A 22,531-nucleotide genomic window follows, 5' to 3' on the forward strand; every position below is an offset into this window, starting at 1 on the left:
TGGTAGAATTCAGCTGTGAATCCATCTGGTCCTGGTCTTTTTTCCGTTGGTAGGCTATTAATTATTGCCTCAGTTTCAGAGCCTGCTGTTGGTCTATTCAGGAATTCAGCTTCTTCCTGGTTTAGTCTTGGGAGAGTGTAAGTGTCCAGGAAATTATCCATTTCTTCTAGATTTTCTAGTTTATTTGCGTAGAAGTGTTTATAATATTCTCTGATGGTAGTTTGTATTTCTGTGGGGTCGGTGGTGATAACCCCTTTATCATTTTTTATTGTGTCTATTTGATTGTTCTCTCTTTTCTTCTTTATTAGTCTTGCTAGCGGTCTATCAATTTTGTTGATCTTTTCCAAAAACCAACTTCTGGATTCATTGATTTTTTTGGAGGGTTTTTTGTGTCTCTATCTCCTTCAGTTCTGCTCTGATCTTAGTTATTTCTTGCCTTCTGCTAGCTTTTGAATGTGTTTGCTCTTGCTTCTCTAGTTCTTTTAATTGTGATGTTAGGGTGTCAATTTTAGATCTTTCCAACTGTCTCTTGTGTGCATTTGGTGCTATAAATTTCCCTCTACACACTGCTTTAAATGTGTCCCAGAGATTCTGGTATGTTGTATCTTTGTTCTCATTGGTTTCAAAGAACATCTTTATTTCTGCCTTCATTTCGTTATGTACCCAGTAGTCATTCAGGAGCAGGTTATTCAGTTTCCATGTAGTTGAGTGGTTTTGATTGAGTTTCTTAGTCCTGAGTTCTAGTTAGATTACAGTGTGGTCTGAGAGACAGTTTGTTATAATTTCTGTTCTTGTACATTTGCTGAGGAGTGCTTTACTTCCAATTATGTGGTCAATTTTGGAATAAGTGTGATGTGGTGCTGAGAAGAATGTATATTCTGTTGATTTGGGGTGGAGAGTTCTGTAGATATCTATTAGGTCTGCTTGCTGCAGAGATGAGTTCAATTCCTGGATATCCTTGTTAACTTTCTGTCTCGTTGACCTGTCTAATGTTGACAGTGGGATGTTGAAGTCTCCCATTATTATTGTATGGGAGTCTAAGTCTCTTTGTAAGTCTCTAGGACTTGCCTTATGAATCTGGGTGCTCCTGTATTGGGTGCATATATATTTAGGATAGTTAGCTCTTCCTGTTGAATTGATCCCTTTACCATTATGTAATGGCCTTCTTTGTCTCTTTTGATCTTTGATGGTTTAAAGTCTGTTTTATCAGAGACTAGTATTGCAACCCCTGCTTTTTTTTGTTCTCCATTTGCTTAGTAGACCTTCCTCCATCCCTTTATTTTGAGTCTATGTATGTCTCTGCATGTGAGATGGGTCTCCTGAATACAGCAAACTGATGGGTCTTGACTCTTTATCCAGTTTGCCAGTCTGTGTCTTTTAATTGGAGCATTTAGTCCATTTACATTTAAGGTTAATATTGTTATGTGTGAACTTGATCCTGCCATTATGATATTAACTGGTTATTTTGCTCGTTAGTTGATGCAGTTTATTCCTAGCCTCGATGGTCTTTACATTTTGGCATGTTTTTGCAATGGCTGGTACCGGTTGTTCCTTTCCATGTTTAGTGCTTCCTTCAGGGTCTCTTGTAAGGCAGGCCTGGTGGTGACAAAATCTCTAAGCATTTGCTTATCTGTAAAGGATTTTATTTCTCCTTCACTTATGAAACTTAGTTTGGCTGGATATGAAATTCTGGGTTGAAAATTCTTTTCTTTAAGAATGTTGAATATTGGCCCCCACTCTCTTCTGGCTTGTAGAGTTTCTGCCGAGAGATCTGCTGTTAGTCTGATGGGCTTCCCTTTGTGGGTAACCCGACCTTTCTCTCTGGCTGCCCTTAAGATTTTTTCCTTCATTTCAACTTTGGTGAATCTGGCAATTATGTGTCTTGGAGTTGCTCTTCTCGAGGAGTATCTTTGTGGCGTTCTCTGTATTTCCTGAATTTGAATGTTGGCCTGCCCTAGTAGGTTGGGGAAGTTCTCCTGGATGATATCCTGAAGAGTGTTTTCCAACTTGGTTCCATTTTCCCCCTCACTTTCAGGCACCCCAGTCAGACATAGATTTGGTCTTTTTACATAATCCCATACTTCTTGCAGGCTTTGTTCATTTCTTTTTCTTCTTTTTTCTTTAGGTTTCTCTTCTCGCTTCATTTCATTCATTTGATCCTCAATCGCTGATACTCTTTTCTTCCAGTTGATCGAGTCAGTTACTAAAGCTTGTGCATTTGTCACGTATTTCTCGTGTCATGGTTTTCATCTCTGTCCATTCGTTTATGGCCTTCTCTGCATTCATTATTCTAGTTATCAATTCTTCCACATTTTTTTCAAGATTTTTAGTTTCTTTGCACTGGGTACATAATTCCTCCTTTAGCTCTGAGAAGTTTGATGGACTGGAGCCTTCTTCTCTCATCTCGTCAAAGTCATTCTCCGTCCAGCTTTGATCCGTTGCTGGCGATGAGCTGCGTTCCTTTGCAGGGGGCGATGCGCTCTTATTTTTTGAATTTCCAGCTTTTCTGCCCTGCTTTTTCCCCATGTTTGTGGTTTTACCTGCCTCTGGTCTTTGATGATGGTGACGCACTGATGGGGTTTTGGTGTGGGTGTCCTTCCTGTTTGTTACTTTTCCTTCTAACAGTCAGGACCCTCAGCTGTAGGTCTGTTGGAGATTGCTTGAGGTCCACTCCAGACCCTGTTTGCCTGGTTATCAGCAGCAGAGGCTGCAGAAGATAGAATATTGCTGAACAGCGAGTGTACCTGTCTGATTCTTGCTATGGAAGCTTCCTCTCAGGGGTGTACTCCACCGTGTGAGATGTGGGGTGTCGGTCTGCCCCTAGTGGTGGATGTCTCCCAGTTAGGCTACTCAGGGGTCAGGGACCCACTTGAGCAGGTAGTCTGTCCGTTCTCAGATCTCAACCTCCGTGTTGGGAGATCCACTGCTCACTTCAAAGCTGTCAGACAGAGTCGTTTGTGTCTGCAGAGGTTTCAGCTGCTTTTTGTTGTTGTTGTTGTTGTTGTTGTTGTTTAGCTGTGCCCTGTCCCCAGAGGTGGAGTCTACAGAGACAGGCAGGACCTCTTGAGCTGCTGTGAGCTCCACCCAGTTGGAGCTTCCCAGCAGCTTTGTTTATCTACTTAAGCCTCAGCAATGGTGGGCGCCCCTCCCCCAGCCTCGCTGCTGCCTTGAGGGGGGACTGCTGTGCTAGCAATGAGGGAGGCTCCGTGGGCGTGGGACCCTCCCGGCCAGGTGTGGGATTTAGTCTCCTAGTGTGCTCGTTTGCTAAGATCCTTGGTAGAGTGCAGTATTGGGGTGGGAGTTACCCGATTTTCCAGGTGTTGTATGTCTCAGTTCCCCTGGCTAGGAAAAGGGATCTGGGCCTCTACTCTTAATCTAAATGCTATGTTTTATATAATCTAAGGTTTCCCCTAGGTGTGTTACACGATTGTGTTGTGTTGAACTTACATTGAGACTCCTTTTCACATGTGCTGGTATCAGCGTGGGGCTTTTCTATTCACTCTTTGAACTATTCGTTTGGGGGACACAGATAGACCTCTGTGTCTTTTGAGTGTCCATTGGTTGGGTGCAGTGGCTCAGGCCTGTAATCCCAGCACTTTGGAAGGCTGAGGAGGGCAGATCATGAGGTCAGGAGTTTGAGACCAGCCTGGCCAATATGGTGAAATCCTATCTCTACTAAAAATACAAAAATTAGCCAGGCCTGGTGGCGGGTGCCTATAATCCCAGCTACTCGGGAGACTGAGGCAGTAGAATTGCTTGAACCCGGGAAGCGGAGGTTAAAGTGAGCCAAGATCATGTCACTACACTCCAGCTTGGGTGACAGAGCAAGACTCCATCTCCAGGAAAAAAAAAAAAGAAAAACAGTATCCATTATCTATACTGGAAAAATTGAAATTGGGATTTTGACTAAGTGTGGAAATGTGGATTGGGTCCATTTAGTTTACCTAAACAGATGATGAAATACTAATTGTTTTACGAAACATTCCCTAGTGCAGTTTTGCCTGTGTGTGTAGTGACGGGAACAGTGAAAATGAGGCTTGGAGCGTGGAGTGCGCTGTGGGCCTGTGGTGGGTGGGGCCAGCAGCACCTGCATGCCTGGCTCACGGAGTAGCCTTTGGGTGTTCTTTTCCCAGAGGAGCTCTACGGTGACTTTGAAGACTTGGAAACAGGGGATGTGCACAAGGGAAAATCAGGTCCCGATACTCAGGTATGACTTTGCTGTGGCTGGCTGTTCTTGGTCATTGTGTTCTGAGAGAGGCCCACATTGAGAAATGCAAATCTTACTTGTGATGTGTGAAGATTGCAGACTGGATGGATAGATTCCTTCCTAAAGGGTGGGGATGTGGGGACCAAAGAGAAGCTTTCTTGTTTACTTGTTAAGTTTTGGATAACAATTACTACCGCTTCTTGCCATAGTCATTTGCCAAGTCCACTGTGATTTTTCACTCACAGAAGTCTTAGTTTCTTGGACTTACATTCGACCATTGCCATCATTCTCCTTTTCTTAAATTTAAGTGTCATTTAAAAGAACGAAGCCCCTGTTCTCCCTAATATTTCTTTGGAACAGGGTCTGGGAGCATCTCCGTGAGGGACACATCTGTTATTTTTATTCTAGTTTGTGTTCCCAGCCAGCTTAAGGAATGGCAGCTAATTGTAATGCAGATGTAACCATTTCCTGTAGCAGTACCATGTTATTCAGAGACAAAGGTTGTGTTGTGTTTTGTTTTGTTTTATTGATAGTGATAAGAGATTTTGCTAAGATTTTTGTTTAAATCGAACTTTAAAAAATCTAATGTTTAAAGAAAAGACCTTCGTAAACATACACAAAATTTTTTCTTCTGGAAATTTAAGAATGAAGAGGTAGAGAAAGAAGTTAAGGAAGAAATTGACTCCAACGAAGAAGAAAGTGCCAAGAAAAAGCATTTGGATAAGAAGAGAAAATTGAAGGAGATGTTTGATGCAGAATATGATGAAGGAGAAAGCACATATTTTGATGATCTTAAAGGAGAAATGCAGAAACAAGCACAGGTGAGAAGCCTCAGTTCCTCTCAGCCCCTTGTCAAGACTATCATAGCACAGGAATCCCTGATTTTGTTTGGGTCCCTGCTTCCTATCCTGCTTCTGTGCCTTTCATTTGGACTCCTGGGTAGAGATGCATATGAGTGTGTTTATTCATGCAGTGAGCTCATTGTGTCTGCAGTCAGAAGGTCACCAGAAAAAGATCCATACCTATTTTGTAACAAGAATTAGGAAACAGAAATGACTGAGGCATGGTCTCTACTTTTGAGACTTTTACAACTTTTACAGTGATCTGAGACAGTGTATTCATTTCAGTGCAAGCATTGGCTGCCTATTCTGATTGCTGCTTCCTGATTTGAATGGCAGGTGATCAGTGGCCCATGTGGCTTATGGACACACCAGAGCTCATAGGAGGAGTGCTCTGAAAACTCATCCTGGTCAGAGTTCAGAAGGACATGTGGAATGTAAGGTCTGATGCAGAGATAAAGGGATATGGTGTGGCCCTCCTGCCTGGGGGTGCTGAGCAGGTTGCTGGAGGCGGTGATCTCACTCTGAAGGAGACAGACACAGAAACATGTGTACAGTTGATGGGAGCATCTGAGTTGCGCCTTGTTAGTGAGGCCAGGAGTGCCTGTGTAAGCTGGGACAGATCTAGGTCTTCATTTAGTCAAAGAACTATCTCCTGATTAGGCATTAGCTTTGTGGTTGCAAGTCTGTGTTGACCTTTGATTGGCATGACTAGGCTAACTCTGAAGTTTTTGCTTCACACCATTTACAATTTAAAATTACCTAGAGCCTTGTGGGCCGTTGGAAAAGACTGAATGTTTCACTCTGAAATGGGAGTCCTTGGAGGGTTTTGAGCAGAGGAGAGACATTAAGGTAATCGGATCACTCTGCCAAAAGATCAGGCAGGTGGCACAAACCAGAGAGCTGGCAGTGGAAATGAGACAAAGAGTCAAACCCGGATAGACTTTATTTAGAAGCTGGGTCAGTAGGATTTCCTGGTGGACTGAATGTGGGGTGTGTAAGAGGAAATGAGGATGGTGACTGGAAGTTCCTGGAAGGATGGGTTGTTGTAAGTTAGACAGGAAACCCTCTGCAGATGCAGCTTTGGGAAGATGGTGTTTGTTTCGGTTGGGTGTCATGCAGACAAGTGGAGTGTCAGGTCTGGAGAGAGGTCTCGCCAGGGACTTAGATGTACAGCCCTCAGCATGTAGATGCCACTTAACGTTGTCAGGTGGCCAGGGAGTGAGTGCAGAGTGAGTGGGAGGAGCAAGACTGGCATGGGCAAGATGGGGCGACTGTGGCCGTGAGGCCTGAGCAGTGCCCAGGCAGGAGAAGCAGTGTGAGCATGCAGGCACACGGGAAGCCAGTTGTACACGGAGGCGAAGCGTTGTTCAGACCCTGCTGCCATGTTAACTATGGTGAAGGCACAGTTGACCACTGGAAGAGTCCTTCAGTGTGGGGGCCTTCATCAGTCTTGGCAAGCACCAATTTTCATGGAGGTAGGAGAATGGGAGCAGAGGAACTGGAAGCTGTGACTGCAGAAAACTTTTGTGGGGTTTTGCTGCAGAGAGAAGCAGAGAAATGGAGCAGTTGTTGGTGGAAAAAGTGGAATCAAAAGGTTTTGAGATAAGAGAGAGAACAGAGGGAACAGCTGTTGGAGTAAAGTCCAGGAAGAGTGGATGGTGTCTAGTGAGCAAGTGATGTGTGGCCCTGAGTAGAAGCCTGGACAAATCATCTGTTCCTGAGCTGCCCGTAGAACTTTCTGTGATCATGGAGATGCACGTCTTTGCTTCCCAGTATTGTAACCCTGGCCGCAGGTTGATATGGACCACTTCCAGTGTGGCTAGTATGATTGAGGAACTGCATTTTAAATATTACCTAATTGTAATTAATTTTAATTTAAATAGCCACACATAGCTCCCCTATGGGCCAGGTCAGAACTCTGATAAGGCTGGATATGGGAGGAAACCCTGGTAGAGGGTTGACCAGGGAGGTTCTTTTGGTTTTGGAGTGAATCAGGAAACAGCCATCAGCTGAGTGGGTTGGTGTTGGGTGTTTGAAGACGGGAAAAGTGTGAAAGAATTGTTTGGAGAGGAAGGAAAGAAGTTGTGGACTGGAGACATTTCCAGTGCTCAGGCACGCAGGGCTCCACAGAGTTATCTACATTTGCTGTCCCTTGGAGCAGCAGAGAAGAAAACGGTTGGGACATATTCTGAACAGACTGTAGAGGTAAAATGTGTAGGTTTTTTTTGTTTGTTTGTTTCTTGCTTTTTGTTTTTTGAGACGGAATCTCACTCTATTGCCCAGGCTGGAGTGCAGTGGCACGATCGCAACTCACTGCAACCTCCGTCTCCCGGGTTCAAGCAGTTCTCTCACCTCTGCCTCCTGAGTAGCTGGGACTACAGGCACACACCACCACACCCAGCTAATTTTGGTATTTTTAGTAGAGACGGGGTTTCACCATATTGAAGACTGGTTTCAAACTCCTGATCTCATGTGATCCACCTGCCTCGGCCTCCCAAAGTGCTGGGACTACAGGCGTGAGCCTCTGTGCCTGGCCAAATGTGTAGTATTTTTAATAGGATAAAGCCTACATAATTCTGTCCATAGTTCCTTTATTTAGAAATTGCGCCTTTGTTCATGTTACTCTTATGTTTATTACAGATAACGGCATATGGGTTTGTTTTTTTTTTTTCCTGTCATGTGTAGCTGAATCGCGCAGAATTTGAAGATCAAGATGATGAAGCCAGAGTTCAGTATGAGGGTTTTCGACCTGGGATGTACGTCCGCGTTGAGATTGAAAATGTTCCCTGTGAATTTGTGCAGAACTTTGACCCCCATTACCCCATTATCCTGGGTGGCTTGGGCAACAGTGAGGGAAATGTTGGATACGTGCAGGTGGGTCCCTTTGCTGAGTATTTGGTGCCTGAGGCTCTGTGGATTTTCCCTCCATCAATCATCTTACCCTCTCGTCCCCTCAGATGCGTCTGAAGAAACATTGCTGGTATAAGAAAATCCTCAAGTCCCGAGATCCAATCATATTTTCTGTAGGGTGGAGGAGGTTTCAGACCATCCCACTCTATTATATCGGAGACCACAATGGAAGACAAAGGCTTCTAAAGTATACGCCACAGCACATGCATTGCGGAGCAGCCTTTTGGGGTAAAATATGATTACAATAACTTGCCTATTGCAGAGATTAAACCTTACAGGCTGCATTATTATAGCTTTTTGCTTTTCCTTTCATAAAATTTCACTCCTAAGATTTTTCTCTTTTCTGGGAGCGGGGAGGTGGTTTGGAGTATATATGTAAATCTATATCCAAATCCAAATGTCCATATCCAGTATGTTAAACTAGAATCTAAAATTTGTGGTTTGCTATATTTCTTTTTTTGCTTTTCCTTTAAGGCCCTATCACTCCACAGGGAACTGGTTTCTTGGCAATACAGTCTGTCAGTGGCATAATGGTAACTATCTTGGATGATTTCTTTTACAGATTGGTTTGAGAAATATATCCTGAATGTGGGTTATATACATGAGACTTTTAAGTTGAAAATTACTCATTTTTATTAATATAAAGTAAATTTCCCTTTGCTTTTACTCTTCCTACATCCTTTTCAGTAGGGTGTGGGATTAAAGGAGGGGAAGTGGAAGAATTATAATGGTACATTTCCTATTTTTGTGCATCTTTTGGATTTATTTATCTAAGCAAGTACTTAAGAAGTGCTCACCATGTGCCAAGCACTATATGAGGTTGTGAGGAGCCATCAGAGACCAGCCAGACACGAGACTCCCTGCAGCCGTGCTGGGGTAGCAGTCTGTTCACACCATTTTCATTTGACCAGTCAGGCAGGGCGGGGTTTATCGGTCCCATTTAACAGAGAAGAAAGCAGAATAATGAGCAGATGGAATCTGCCCTGGAGGTCCAAATTTTAATTTCCTAAACATTGCAACTGTATTTTCTTTTCCATTTCATTCCAAATAAATCATTAGAGTGAAATAACATTCCTCTGAAATCACTCTCAGGAAAGTACTCAAGTAGCCCTTGTTTTTTGTTTGTTTGTTTTGTTTTGTTTTGTTTTTTGAGACAGAGTCTCAGTCTGTCATCCAGACTGGAGTGCAGTGGAGATCTTTGCTCACTGCAACCTCTGCCTCCTGGGTTTAAGCGGTTCTCCTGCCTCTGCCTCCCAAGTAGCTGGGATTACAGGTGTGCATGGTGGCATGCCAAGCTAATTTTTGTGTTTTTAGTAGAGACGGGATTTTGCCATATTGGCCAGACTGGTCTTGAACTTCTGACCTCAGGTGATCTGCCCACCTCAGCATCCCAAAGTGCTGGGATTACAGGTATGAGCCACGGTGCTCAGCCTCATGTCACCCTTGTTATTTTGGCTTACTAACTTTAGTTTTGGATTGCTTTTGTCAGACCACTGGGTTGCAAGTTCAGATAGTCTCTCGTTTTTCTTAGCTAATTGTAAGTAAAATTCACTTTGGTAATGTATTGTGTCACATAGAATTGAAGTTTTTCTCTTGCTGATATTATTCCTATTTTCAAATTTTGGGGTTCCTGTTAGCCTGATTTTCGGATAGCTGCCACAGGAGTTGTCCTTGATCTGGATAAATCCATAAAAATTGTGAAGAAATTAAAGCTAACTGGTTTTCCATATAAAATTTTCAAGAATACTTCATTTATTAAGGTCTGTATATCTATATATTCTCATATTTATAAATGTCCATATTGTTTGAGAAAAGGAATGAAATACCTCTAAAATATGGGCCTCATGTTTTTAGAAAAATATTTGAAATCTTTTATAAACTTCATATTTTGTTTGTTCCTTTATATTCTGTTACTTAACTGTGCCGAAGAAAGCAGTAGTAAAACAGCTATTTTTGAGGCTGTTACTCATGACTTCCATGTGAGACTGCCACAGAAGTCATATTGAAAATATGTCATTTTATCCACTAGGTTTTGTTTCCTACTTTTTAAATTTGTGTTAACAAAGGAAAAAAAAATCACAAGTTTGTCTAACCATTCAGCAGAAAAATCGACAAAGCATTTGCAGACAACTTGGCAAGGGTACAGAGAAACAGATGTACTGTTTTTCAGTATTTGGGGAGGGTGGTTTGAGCAGCATTTATTGACAATTTCATTAGTGGGGATGTTTCCATTAGAAACACAGAGTTAGGAAGATCATAAAATTGTTCTTGCAATATAAGGTAATAATACCACCGGCGTTTATCTTACTGTTTTCATGTTCTAAGTGTATGCACCTGAGTAAAAGGATCTGAGCGGCAGTCCAGTCTGAGAGACGCCAGCAAAGGCTGCCTAGGCCAGTTCAGTCCAGTAAATCCCTCTTCGATCTTCTCTTCCACACAGACAGCGGTGATGAGCATGCCCATGAACCCACATGATTATTTTGGGGGAAATGAAAGGGTTGTATTTTTGAGGTAGTAATTCTACTTTCAGGGGCAAATACATTTTGATTATTGTATCACCCTTCAGTGAGTTGTTTTTTTTCTTTAACCAAGGATATATGTTTGAGGGAAGAAGTAAAGCATAAAGTATATGATTTTGTGTGTGTTTTTATCTTGCTATACCTGTAGGGAATGTTTAATTCTGCCTTGGAAGTAGCCAAATTTGAAGGTGCTGTGATTCGAACTGTCAGTGGGATAAGGGGGCAGATCAAGAAAGCGCTCTGAGCTCCAGAAGGAGCTTTCCGGGCCAGCTTTCAGGATAAGCTGCTGATGAGTGGTGAGTGTCCTGAGTAGTGTTCAGGGCAGGGTGTTACCATTCATGCTTGACTTCTAGCCAGTGTGACGAGAGGCTGGAGTCAGGTCTCTAGAGAGTTGATCAGCTTCAGCCTTAGATCTCCCAGTCTTATGCGGTGTGCCCATTCGCCTTGTGTCTGCAGTCTCCTGGCCACACCCAGTAACAGTTCTGTGATCTATGAGAATATTTTCTTAGCGAGCTTTCCCTTCAAATACTTTGCAACCAGGTAGAGAAGTTTGGAGTGAAGGTTTTGTTCTTTGTTTCTTCACAATATGGATATGAATCTCCTTTTGAAAACGTTAAAGTAAATTACCTCTCTTTTCAGATATTGTCTTCATGCAAACTTGGTATCCTGTTTCCATCCCAGCCTTCTATAACCCAGTAGCATCTTTGTTGAAACCCAGTGGGTGAGAAAGACACCTGGTCAGGAATGTGGACCACCAGCCAACTCGGGCTTACCCATGACGTCAGACTAAAGGCGAACAAGGACTCTCTGTGTAAGGTACCGGTCGCGTGTGTGTTAGTGGAGATGCAGTCTGTGCCCTGCAGACAGGGAGTCACACAGACACTTTTCTATAATTTCTTACATGCTTTGAATGTTCAAGTATAAAGTCTAATGTTAAATTTGATTGAACAGTTGTATATTCACGGAATATTTTGTAACGGAACACCAAAAAATGGTAATAGTGGTTCTTTCTGGATTGAAGACAAACTTTTCTTTTTTAAAATAAAATTTATTTTATATATTTGAGGTTGACCACATGATCTTAAAGGATACATATAGTAAACTGGTTACTACAGTGAAGCAAATTAATGTATCTACCATCTCACATAGTTTCATTTTTTTGTGTTTGACAGGAACAGCTAAAATCTTATTTAACAAAAATCCCAAAGACAACACATTTTTATTAACTATAGCCCTCATGTTGTACATTAGATCTTTAAGTTTTTCATCCTGCATGTCTGCTAGTTTGTATTATTTTAATGTATGTCTCCCCATTTACTATTGGTCATTTCCTATTTGGCCCATTTTTCAACTGGGTTGTTTTTCTGCTCGTAAGTTGTAAGAGTTCTTTACTGATTTTTGGATATTAACACTTTATCAGATATGTGATTTGCAAATATTTCTTCCAGTCTGTAGGTTCCCTTTTCATTTTATTGGTTGTTTCTTTCGCTGTGCAGAAGCTTTTTAGCTTGATGCAGTCCTCCTTGTTTATGTTTGCGTTAGCCTGGCTTCTGGTGCAATATCCAAAAAATTATTGCTAAGGCCAATATCAAGAGGCTTTCCCCCTATGTTTTCTTCTAGGAGTTTTATGGTTTCAGGTCTTCTTTAGGTCTTGCATCTGTTTTGAGTTAAGTTTTGTGTGTGGTGTATGATCAGGGTCCAATTTTATTCTTTTGCATGTGAAAATCCAGTTTTCCCAGCACTATTATTGAAGAGAATATCTTTTTTTCCATTGTGTTGTCTTATTTGCCCTTGTCAAAAATTAGTTGGCAGTATATGACCTTTATTTCAAAAGTCTCTGTTCTGTTCTATTGGTCTATTTTTTGTTTGTTTGTTTTTATGCCAGTACCATACTGTTTTGATTACTATAGTTTTGTAATACAATTTTAAATCAGGAGATGTGATGTCTCCAACTTTTTCTCTAACAGTAATCTGTTGGCTGTTTGGGATTTGTTATGGTTCCATATGAGTTTCAGGATTGTTTTTTCTGTTTTTTTGAGATGAAGTCTCACTCTGTCACCCAAGCTGGAGTGCAGTGGCACGATCTTGGCTCACTGCAACCTCCACCTCCTGGATTCAAGCAATTCTCCTGCCTCAGTCCCCCAGGTAGCTGAGACTACAGGCACGTGCCACCATGTCTGGCTAATTTTTGTGGTTTTAGTAGAGACAGGGTTTCACTGTGTTGGCCAGGCTGGTCTCCAACTCCTGACCTCATGATTCACTGCCTCGGCCTCCCACAGTGCTGGGATTACAGGTGTGAACCACCACTTCCGGCCAGAATTGTGTTTTTCTGTTCTGTGAAGAATGCCATCAGAACTTTGATGAGAATTGTTTTAAATCTGTATATTTGCTTTGGGCAGTGTGAACATTTTAACAATATTAATTCTTCTGACCATGAACATAGGATATCTTTCCATTTGTTCATGTCTAAATTTCTTTCATCAATGTTTTATGGTTTTCAAGTGTACACATCTTTCACCTTCTTGGTTAAATTTATTCCTAAGTTTTTGTTTTTCTTTGATGCTGTTGTAAATGAGATTATTTTCTTGATTTCTTTGTCAACTAGGTTATTTGTATATGGAAATGCGACTGATTTTTATATGTTGAGTTTATACCTTGCAGCTTAACTGAATCAATTTAGTAGTTCTTACAGTTTTTTTGTGGAATCCTTGGGGTTTTTTAGATAAAGGATCTTGTCATCTGCAAATAGAGATAATTTTACTTCTTTAATTTAGTTGCCTTTTTTTTTTTTTTCTCATCTGATTGCTCTTGCTAGTACTATGTTGAATACAAGTGACAAGACTGGGCATCTCTATCTTGTACTCAATCTTAGTGGAAAAGCTTTCAGTTGTTCCCCACTAACTATGATGTAGACTGTGGGTTTTTTATAAATGGTCTTTATTATGTTGAGAAACTTTCCTTCTATACATAAACTATTAAGAGGTTTTATGAAGAAATGTTGCTAAACTTTGTTAAATGCTTTTTTTTGCATCAATTGAGGTGACCATGTGGTTTTACATTTTATTTTGTTAATGTGATATATCACATTGATTTGCATATGTTAAACCAGGCTTGCACACCAGGGAATAATCCCACTTAATCATTATGTATAATCTTTTTGATGTGTTGTTGAATTCTATTTGCTAAAATTTTTTTAGGATTTTTGCATCAGTGTTTAATTTATTGGAGAAGTTGACTTGTAGTTTTTCTTGTGTGTGTATGTGTGTGTTTTGGTTTGGCTTAGGTATTAAGGTGGCACTGGTCTGGTGAAATGTGTTTGGAATTATTTCCTCTCACTCTATTTTTGGGAGAAGTTTAAGAAGTAAACCCCCAGGGGATGGGAGTGACTCTGGACATGGGAGTTACGTGGTAGTGACTCTGGACCCTGGAGTGGTGGAACACAGCAGCATCCCAGTCTCCATGAGGCCAAGTACAGCACCAGCAAGGACCCCAGAATGGTGGAGCACTGCTGTGGCTTGGGCCCTTGGGGGCAGGGACCAGCGCAACAACTACTTCTCTCCCTGGAGAGGCAGGTGCCTGGGCAACTCAGATTCTCCAGGGATAGTCCAGTTTCAAGAAAGCAGGGTTCCACAGTTGTTTGTCCTGAAGGCAAGATATCCCAGTTCAGCCAATGCTATTTTCCTGGGATGTGGGGGTGCCATGTTGTCTCATCCCTGTCAGGTGTGGCTGCTCAGCTCAGCCAAGACTGATTCCCTGTGAAGCGGGGCAGTGCTGCAGCTCTCATGCAATGAGAGGTTGTCTGCTCTGGGTAGCCAAGGCACTGATTCCCTGGAAAGCAGGGCACCAAGTCAGCTCAGGGCCCAAGGGGCAGGGCGCAATTGCAGCTGGGAGGGGAGGGGCACAGCAGCCTGGCCCCACAGGGTAGGGTGTATGCTGTGATGTGGACTTCGTTTGTTCCCACCAGCACTCATGTTGAAATTTGATTCCAAATGTGGTGGTGTGGAGGTGGGGCCTAGTGGGAGGTATTTAGGTCACTGGGGCAGATCCTTTATGAATAGGTTAGGCCTTTTCATGGGACTGGATTAGTTACCAGGAGTGGATTATCAGAGTCAGTTCAGCTTCCTAGACTCTCGTGTTTCCTCTCTTGCCATGTGAGCCCTTTGCATACACCTGTTTCCCCTTCCACTTTCCCCATGAGATGAAGCAGCACAAGACCCTCACCAGATGTGCTGCCCTATCTCAGACTTTTCAGACACAAGCAGGGTGAGCCAAATAAACCTTTTTTATAAAATAAGTTACCGAGTCTCAGGTATTCTGTTACAGCCATACTAAATGGCCTGACAGTGTAACAGCAGCTCAGGGGTGGTGGGCCACTAGGCGGGGGTGATACAGAGCAACAAACCCTGAGGATGGTAGAAAGGTGCGGTGGCTGCTCACCCTGGGCGGGACATGCTCCCGAAGTGGTTCCGGGTCCAGGAGGTCACGTTGCAGCAGCAGCTGGTCCATAGGGGTGGGGCGCTCTGAGGGGAGTGCTGGGGCTGCTGGGCCCCTTTTGCTTCCTTATCTCCGCAGGGAGACATCCCCTCTGCTTCAGGCTGATCCCTCTGGGGATGGGTGGTGAGGGACAGATATTTCCTTCCCTCCTTTATGTGACCGTCCTGGTTTTCTGTGCTCTACTGGATTTCTGCTACTCCTTGATGCACTCTGGGGCTCTCCTTTAGAACCTTCATCAAAATATAGTTGTTTGCTGCTTTGGCTGTCTTTGTCAGAGGACAAACGCAGGGGACTATTGATTGGCCCCTTGCTGGTGTCCCTCCCTCTTAAACTTTTCACTGGGTACTCTTTTGAACCACTTTTTCCCCCACCATATACATGTATTTTTAAAGCATCAATGTGCTAATTTCTATTGAAGCAATGTGGAATTTTCTGAAAGTTTTAATGTTTTAATAAGCTTTTTATTAAAATGTTAACGTACATACAGAAGAGTGCCCAAATTGCAGGTGTGCAGCTAGATAAACTGTAGCACACCAGGCTGCCACACCCTGGACCAAGCAGTAGCCTCACCCTGAAGCCTATCCCAGGCACTGCTGCCCCACCCCGCCCCCCAAAATAGCCACTTTCCCAGTTCCTGACATAGATTTGTTCTGCCTGGTTTTGAATTTTATAAAATACAACACATTCTATTTAGCCTGGCTTCTTTGCTTCAGTATTATAGGACACAACCATGTTCTTGTCTATGGCAGACATTGATTTATTGTCATTGTTGAGTTCCATTATATGACTGTGTCACCATTTATCCACTGATGAGTAAAATGATTTCCTATTTTTGGCCGTTATCCCATGGCCCTGAACGCTAGGTCTGTATATGGGACTTGCGGGTATGCAGGGGCACACACACTTCTGCTGGAGGATCCCTGGGTGGGGTGGAGACTCCAGGGCACCTGTGCTCTGCCTCAGTGTGGAGGCTTCTGTGTCGTGTTCTGGGAGCACAGTGGCTTGGCCTCCACCAGCAGCAGCAGCTTAAAGAGTTCCTGCTGTTCCACATGCTTGAAGACAATTCAAGTTTTGTTTTGTTTTGTTTTTCTTTTTTTTTTTTAGGTGTTCAGTGCCTGTCTGGACTTCTATTTTCATTTAGATTTTTGGTTTCTTAGAAATTTCGTTATTCTCTTCATAGCTTAACAACGTATTTGAAAAGATTTGTTTTCATGTGGAGTATTCAGTTTTGTAAGAAGAGGGTTGTTCAAGGCATCAGTCTGCCACTCTGCTAGAAACAGAAGTCTCCCAGGCATTTTTTTTTATATAAAGTAGTTAATGAAATTTTGAACCGTCTTACATGAATTTTTATTAAAATACACTTCAGGATGTGGTGCCCATTATCCATTCTACTCTTCTGTGAGAAGCAGATTTCTCTGAATTCTTGAATTCGAAAACAATTGGGGTTCCTAAACAGAGAATATGGAATATTATTGGGGATGATGTCTTTAATACTACATTTCAAGACATAGGAGAAACTTTTTCTTTAATAAAAGCCTAGGGCAAAACTTTCAATTTATTAATAGTATTTATGAGGCCATTAAGAATTTGTGCCATCTTGATTGAACATAGAATTTAAGATTACCTTGAAAATTCAGTACAGAGTATTTTGCCTTCATCTGTTTTTGAGTCTCCCTTCTTTCAGCCAGCCTTCCATCAGAAATAGAATAAAGTTAAACTTCTTAATTAGAATCAGGAATCAGGACTCTTTGGCTGCTGACTGAAGGAAGAACTGTCCTTAAATCCAGAGTGGGGAGGCGTGGTGGCTCATGCCTGTAATCCGAGCACTTTGGGAGGCCAAGGCAGGTGGATCACCTGAGGTCAGGAGTTCTAGACCAGCATGACCAACATGGTGAAACCCCATCTCTACTGAAAATAGAAAAATTAGCTGGGCATGGTGGTGTGTGCCTGTAGTCCCAGATACTTGCGAGACTGAGACAGGAGAATTGCTTGAACTCGGGAGGTGGAGGCTGTGTGAGCTGAGATTGTGCCACTGCACTCTAGCCTGGGCGACAGGGCGAGACTCTATCTCAAACAAGCAAGCAAACAAACAAACAAACAAATGAAAAACCCAATATCTAGAGTGGTTGATAGTCAAGATGAAAAACTAAATTATTTTTGTTAGGCTGGGAAATAACCACCTCAGTGGCCTAAAGACAAGGCCTAAAATTTCCATGAAAAGAAACTGGGATCTATTCATCTGCTCTGTTGAGACCCCATAGTTCCATACCATAGAAATGGGCACAGAGGGTTTTGGGGGGAGAGTTGTAAGTATAAGCTCTCTGTTCCTCTGTTTACCAAGAATTATGGGGGTCCACTGAGGCAGTTCATATTTGGCGGATGATTGAGACCTGATTTCTCAGGGCCAGTGTACTCTGGTGTTGCTGATCTTGTGGAAAAGTCAACCCAATGAGAAGATTTTATACAGAAGTTTTAAATACACATTGGTCATAATTTGAATATGTCACGGTCTTTATTTTTCTTTTTAGCCAGTCCTAAGGCAATCCTGAGGCAAAAATTCACTGCAGATTCCAAAAGCCTCGCAGAAGGCCCTGCCATTTTAGAACAAGCCCAAGACCCAAGCAAAGGCAGGCAAGGTGCCGAAGAATAGGTGGAGACCGGCCGTCATACGCGAGCCTCATGAAAGACAGGTACTGTTGCCCATGCTGTACTGCATGCTGCGTTTAAATAGGAAAAGAACGCTCTCAGCAGCACACTTCCTGTTTCTACTGCAGTCTCAGTTATTCAGGGCACTGGAACTAAAGTCAGAGGAAGAGCCAGAGTCCATTTCCCTTCCTTTGCCTGGTCCTGCTCTGCCCTGTGCTTTTGATGGGGATAACAGGCACATGGCTGGGGAACTCCTCTGTCTTGGTTAGCTGCACACAGTGTCCACAGAATGATGAACACAGGTGGTAAAGGTAAAATGCGATCACACCTGTGTCTCAATGCCAACAATGACTTCCTAGCGCAGGATGCATTTTCATGCAGTTAATATTCATTTGGATCATGGGTTGCCTCTAGTCTTAGTGTTTAGGATGCGAGTGTGTCAGGTGGCTGAGAGCATTCTGATACTCACTGGCTTTTGTCCTGGTCAGATCCTCGCACTGCTGGATGCTCTGAGTACGGTGCACAGTCAGAAGATGAAGAAGGCCAAGGAGCAGCAGCACCTGCACAATAAGGAGCACTTCAGAGCCAAGCAGAAGGAGGAGGAGGAGAAGCTGAAGCGGCAGAAGGACCTCAGGAAGAAGCTCTTCCGAATACAGGGGGAGAAGGAAAGAAGCAACCAGAAGTCCAGTTTGAAGGGGGCTGAGGGCCAGTTGCAGTAAGCCTTTGGACTGGAGGGACTGTCCCTGGATCTGCGGAGGTGGACAGTTTCAAACATCACAGTTTGAATGCCTGTGAATGACAAGTCAGTGGGCAAGAGCCCAAGAGATGTCTCTACCCAAACTGTGCCTGCAAGAGGAGGAACGGAGAAGCCTGGACTGCTGGGACTGGGTTCGTTCTCACCACCTGGGGCTGTCGAGATTTAAAGTGATATAAGCTGTGGCTATGTGGATTCTCTTACTTTCCTCTGCCTGCCTCAGTTTAATTATTTTGTGCTACAAAACTATCATTACAATTTTTTTTTGTTAGTTTTGGCTTAGTAGTTTTCATGAGGGATGAATGCCTGACAATCCTTTGTGGATAATTATTTATGCTACCACCTTCATGAGGAGTCTTCCAGAAGAGAAAGAAATATTCACTTGAACCCTCAGCTCTCATGGAAAATTTCAGAGAAGGGTGTGTAGTGTTTTTGTTGTCTGTTATTTCCTTTGATCACTGGCCCTTGTGGACATTTTCTATCTTATTTCATATGTTTGCACATTAGTATAGTGACAAGGTAACAGTAAGTACATTTTTAAAGCTTTAGACCAGGAGATTGTCAGGTGCAGAGACCAAGTAAATCGTATATATCAATGAGATAGGCTTCCCATGTTATGCTCATATGTTATGCCCATATTATGCTCATGCATTATACCTGCCTAACTGCATTGACTTTTTTTTTTTTTTTCCCAGACAGAATCTCACTCTGTCACCAGGCTGGAGTGCAGTGGTGCAATCTGGGCTCAGTGCAATCTCCGCCTCCCAGGTTTAAGCAATTCTCCTGCCTCAGCCTCCTGAATAGCTGAAATTACAAGCACACGCCACCACATCCAGCTAATTTTTGTATTTTTTGTAGAGACGGGGTTTCACCATGTTGGCCAGGATGGTCTCAAACTCCTGACCTTGTGATCCACCCGCCTCAGCCTCCCAAAGTGCTGGGATTACAGGTGTGAGCCACGGCACCCAGCTCATTGCCTTTTTAAAAAATTAAACATTATATTGATATAATCATACTATTATAAAGGCAATGAATGTATTTTATGATTATATGTTGATATAATTATATGCAATCTAATCCTATACAATGTAATCATAGAGTCACACATAGTTGTATACTTTGCCCAATTTCTTTCAGCGGTAACATTTCACACATATCACAATCAGGATATTGATATCAATACAACCCACTGATTTTATTCACATTTCCCCAGCTTTACTTTCCCCAACGTATACTCCTCCATGTGTGCATGTGTGTGTAGAAATGTGGAATGCAGCTGGGCACAGTGACTCACGCCTGTAATCCCAGCACTTTGGGATGCTAAGGCAGGAGGATCACTTGAGCTCAGGAATTTGAGACCAGCTTGGGCAACATGGTGAAACCTCATCTCTACAAAAAATACAAACATTTGCCAGATGTGGTGGTGCACACCTGCAGTTCCAGCTGCTTGGGAGGCTGAAGCAGGAGGATCACTTGAGCTCAAGAGGTCGAGGCTGCAGTAAGCCGTGATAGCACCACTGCACTCCAGCCTGGATGACAGAGCAAGACCCAGTTTCAAAAAAAAAAATGTGTATTTATATATACCTATATAAAAATATATATACACATATATATATGGAGAACATATATATACACACATATATATGTAGAACATATATATACACATATATATATGTAGAACACTTCATGAATTTATATGTCATCTGTGCACGGGGCCCATGCTGACCTCTGTGTTGTGCCAGTTATAGTATGTGTGCTGCTGACATGAGTACCGCATTGCCTTTACAACATCATAGGGGCCAAAGAGGGTCAGCAGGATTGTGAGCAGTTGGCCTAGTCTGAGAGGCTGTCTAAAAGCCGAAAGCTGTCAATAGACAGGTGCTCAGCTTTGTGTCTCCATAAGAAGGGAAGGGGATGTGAGGATCCCATCAGGGCTGGGTCCATCTGGGATGTGATAGTTAGAACATGCCCAGACCTTTCTGAGCAACTCTGGGTGTAAATTTTCCTCTATTTCTCAAGAGCTATTATGAATTTCATCATCCAGCATGCTGACAGATCTGGGGACTGACACATAGTAAGTCCATAACAATTATAAAACAATTTAAAACTAATATGTTATATAGCATAATCTGTACATTTTAAAATGCAAAACTATAATTCAATTAAACTATACAAGACACTCTGTCATACCATGTTTTATAATTAAGTAGCTTATAAAGTGATCAGCAAGTGGCTTATACAACAAGCAAATTTGTTCAAAGAGAAGCCTTGCAAATAAGTATTTATAATTGTATAGTTTTATATTTCAGCCAGAAGAGTGAACTCCTTTAAGCAATGGGAGAAATAAAAGAATGTTTAATTACAGTTGCAGATAATTGTCTTTTCCAAAGGCAATATATGTAGGTAGAAGTCGTACCTGTTAATATGAAAAATCTTGGTTTACCATATTTGGAGAACAAGGGAAATAAAAAGTTTGTATATCAAGATTATTTAAAACTAAAGTTAAGGAATCTCTAATGTCTGAAAGAAATAATAAATAGCATTTTCTATGTAGAATTTTTATTGGTGAAGGTCCCACCTGGCCAGATTAGTAAAATACAGTCACACATCAATTAAGGATGGGGATACATTCTGAGATATGTATCATTAGGCAATTTTGTCATTGTGCAAACATCATAGAGTGACACGCAAGCCTAGATGGTACAGCCTACTGTGCACCTGGGCTCTATGGTATGGCCTATTGCTTCTAGGCTACAAACCTGGACAGCATGTGACTGTACTGACTACTGTAGCCAGTTGTAACACAGTGGTAAACATTTATGTATCGAAACATAGAAGAGGCATAGCAAAAATAGGATATGGTGGAACCACCGCCATATATGTGGTCCGTCATCGACTGAAAGTCATGCGGCATGTGGCTGTATGTATACACATAGTTTTTGCTGTGAGTTTGCATCCATCTCATAGGAAGACATATGTCACAATGAGGACCACACTGGAGAGTGTGTAAATTACTTTTCAATACTAATAGCTTATTCATTTGATATTGTCAGCAAGTATGTTGCAAAAATAAATTCCACCAGAATGTGAGTTCCCTGAGAGCAGGAACTGGGTTGTTCACCTTGCTGGCACTTGGAGTAAGAGCCACTGAGCTTAGCACTGCATAAAATTGCTTGGAAGAAAGAAGGGAGGGCATTCCAGGTAACTGAAGCATTGCTATGCAAAGTAAGCATTTGCCCTCTAAAATATTTTAACAATTTTTATAGAAACCTTTCTCAATTGCATTGAACTTTATTAATTGTAAAAATTACTCTGTTATACCTTTCTATGCTTTCACTATGCACAGGCAGCCATAGGTGCTGGGTATGTTTTGAAAACATATTGAACCTACAGTGTACATATCATTCCATGCTATTAAATATTCTTATTTAATCATAGATGTGTTCAGGTGTGTTTGGTTTCCTATTTGTGGATGTACTAGATTGTTTCTTTTTTTTTAACAAAACCTGTGAACTTGCTTTAAGTATTATCATTTGGTGACATGCTTGCCATTTCACACCTGGCTGACCCCATGTCTATTTAAGCAGATTTAATTAAAAAATTTAAAAAAAAAATTTTAAGGCCGGGTGTGGTGGCTCACTCCTGTAATCCCAGCACTTTGGGAGGCCAAGGCGGGTGGATCACAAGGTCAGGAGATCGAGACCATCCTGGCTAACATGGTGAAACCCCGTCTCTACTAAAAAATACAAAAAATTAGCTGGGCGTCGTGGCGGGTGCCTGTAGTCCCAGCTACTCGGGAGGCTGAGGCAGGAGAATGGCGTGAACCGGGGAGGTGGAGCTTGCAGTAAGCCGAGATCACGCCACTGCACTCCAGCCTAGGCGATAGAGAGAGACTCCGTCTCAAAAAAAAAAAAATTTTTTTTAAGAAAAAAATCTGTATGTAGGTAGACCCATGTAGTTTGGACACTTGTTGTTCAAAGGTCACAACTGTACCTGTGGTGACTGATATAAAACAGATGACCAAAAATGTTAGTTTTATTTCCCCATCTGGTCCCATTTAAAAGAGCTGTTTAGGTCTGAGAATTTTCACATGTACAAAGTTCCACTCAAGGATGCCGAGGAACTGCACCCCTCTTGCTGGAGTCCAGCCCTCCCCACC

At 42.3% G+C, this 22,531-nt stretch overlaps 1 protein-coding gene and 1 non-coding gene across 7 annotated transcripts in view; one reads left to right on the forward strand and one right to left on the reverse strand.

Annotated features, from left to right (window-relative positions):
* The window catches only part of LOC106996417 (ribosome biogenesis protein BMS1 homolog), a 53,134-nt gene extending 34,491 nt beyond the window's left edge, over window positions 1–18,643 (forward strand). For 2 of the 6 annotated variants that reach the window (XM_077946296.1, XM_077946298.1), the window contains exons 14-23: window positions 4,134–4,207; window positions 4,852–5,028; window positions 7,735–7,923; window positions 8,007–8,187; window positions 8,434–8,492; window positions 9,597–9,719; window positions 10,627–10,774; window positions 11,118–11,294; window positions 17,501–17,662; window positions 18,107–18,643. In XM_077946296.1, coding sequence (XP_077802422.1) covers window positions 4,134–4,207; window positions 4,852–5,028; window positions 7,735–7,923; window positions 8,007–8,187; window positions 8,434–8,492; window positions 9,597–9,719; window positions 10,627–10,722 — 899 coding nt within the window. In that variant the 3' untranslated portion in view covers window positions 10,723–10,774; window positions 11,118–11,294; window positions 17,501–17,662; window positions 18,107–18,643. The remainder of the gene's footprint in view (window positions 1–4,133; window positions 4,208–4,851; window positions 5,029–7,734; window positions 7,924–8,006; window positions 8,188–8,433; window positions 8,493–9,596; window positions 9,720–10,626; window positions 10,775–11,117; window positions 11,295–17,500; window positions 17,663–18,106) is intronic. The other 4 variants (XM_077946299.1, XM_077946301.1, XM_077946297.1 and 1 more) reach the window with 3 other exon arrangements.
* A 1,397-nt stretch (window positions 18,644–20,040) lies between these two features.
* Window positions 20,041–20,144, reverse strand: LOC114675873 (U6 spliceosomal RNA). The gene has a single exon (XR_003726465.2). It is a non-coding gene; the product is annotated as a U6 spliceosomal RNA (small nuclear RNA).
* Between the last annotated feature and the right edge of the window lie 2,387 nt (window positions 20,145–22,531).

Source organism: Macaca mulatta, chromosome 9, assembly GCF_049350105.2.
Source record: "Macaca mulatta isolate MMU2019108-1 chromosome 9, T2T-MMU8v2.0, whole genome shotgun sequence".
Classification (NCBI taxonomy): domain Eukaryota; kingdom Metazoa; phylum Chordata; class Mammalia; order Primates; family Cercopithecidae; genus Macaca; species Macaca mulatta.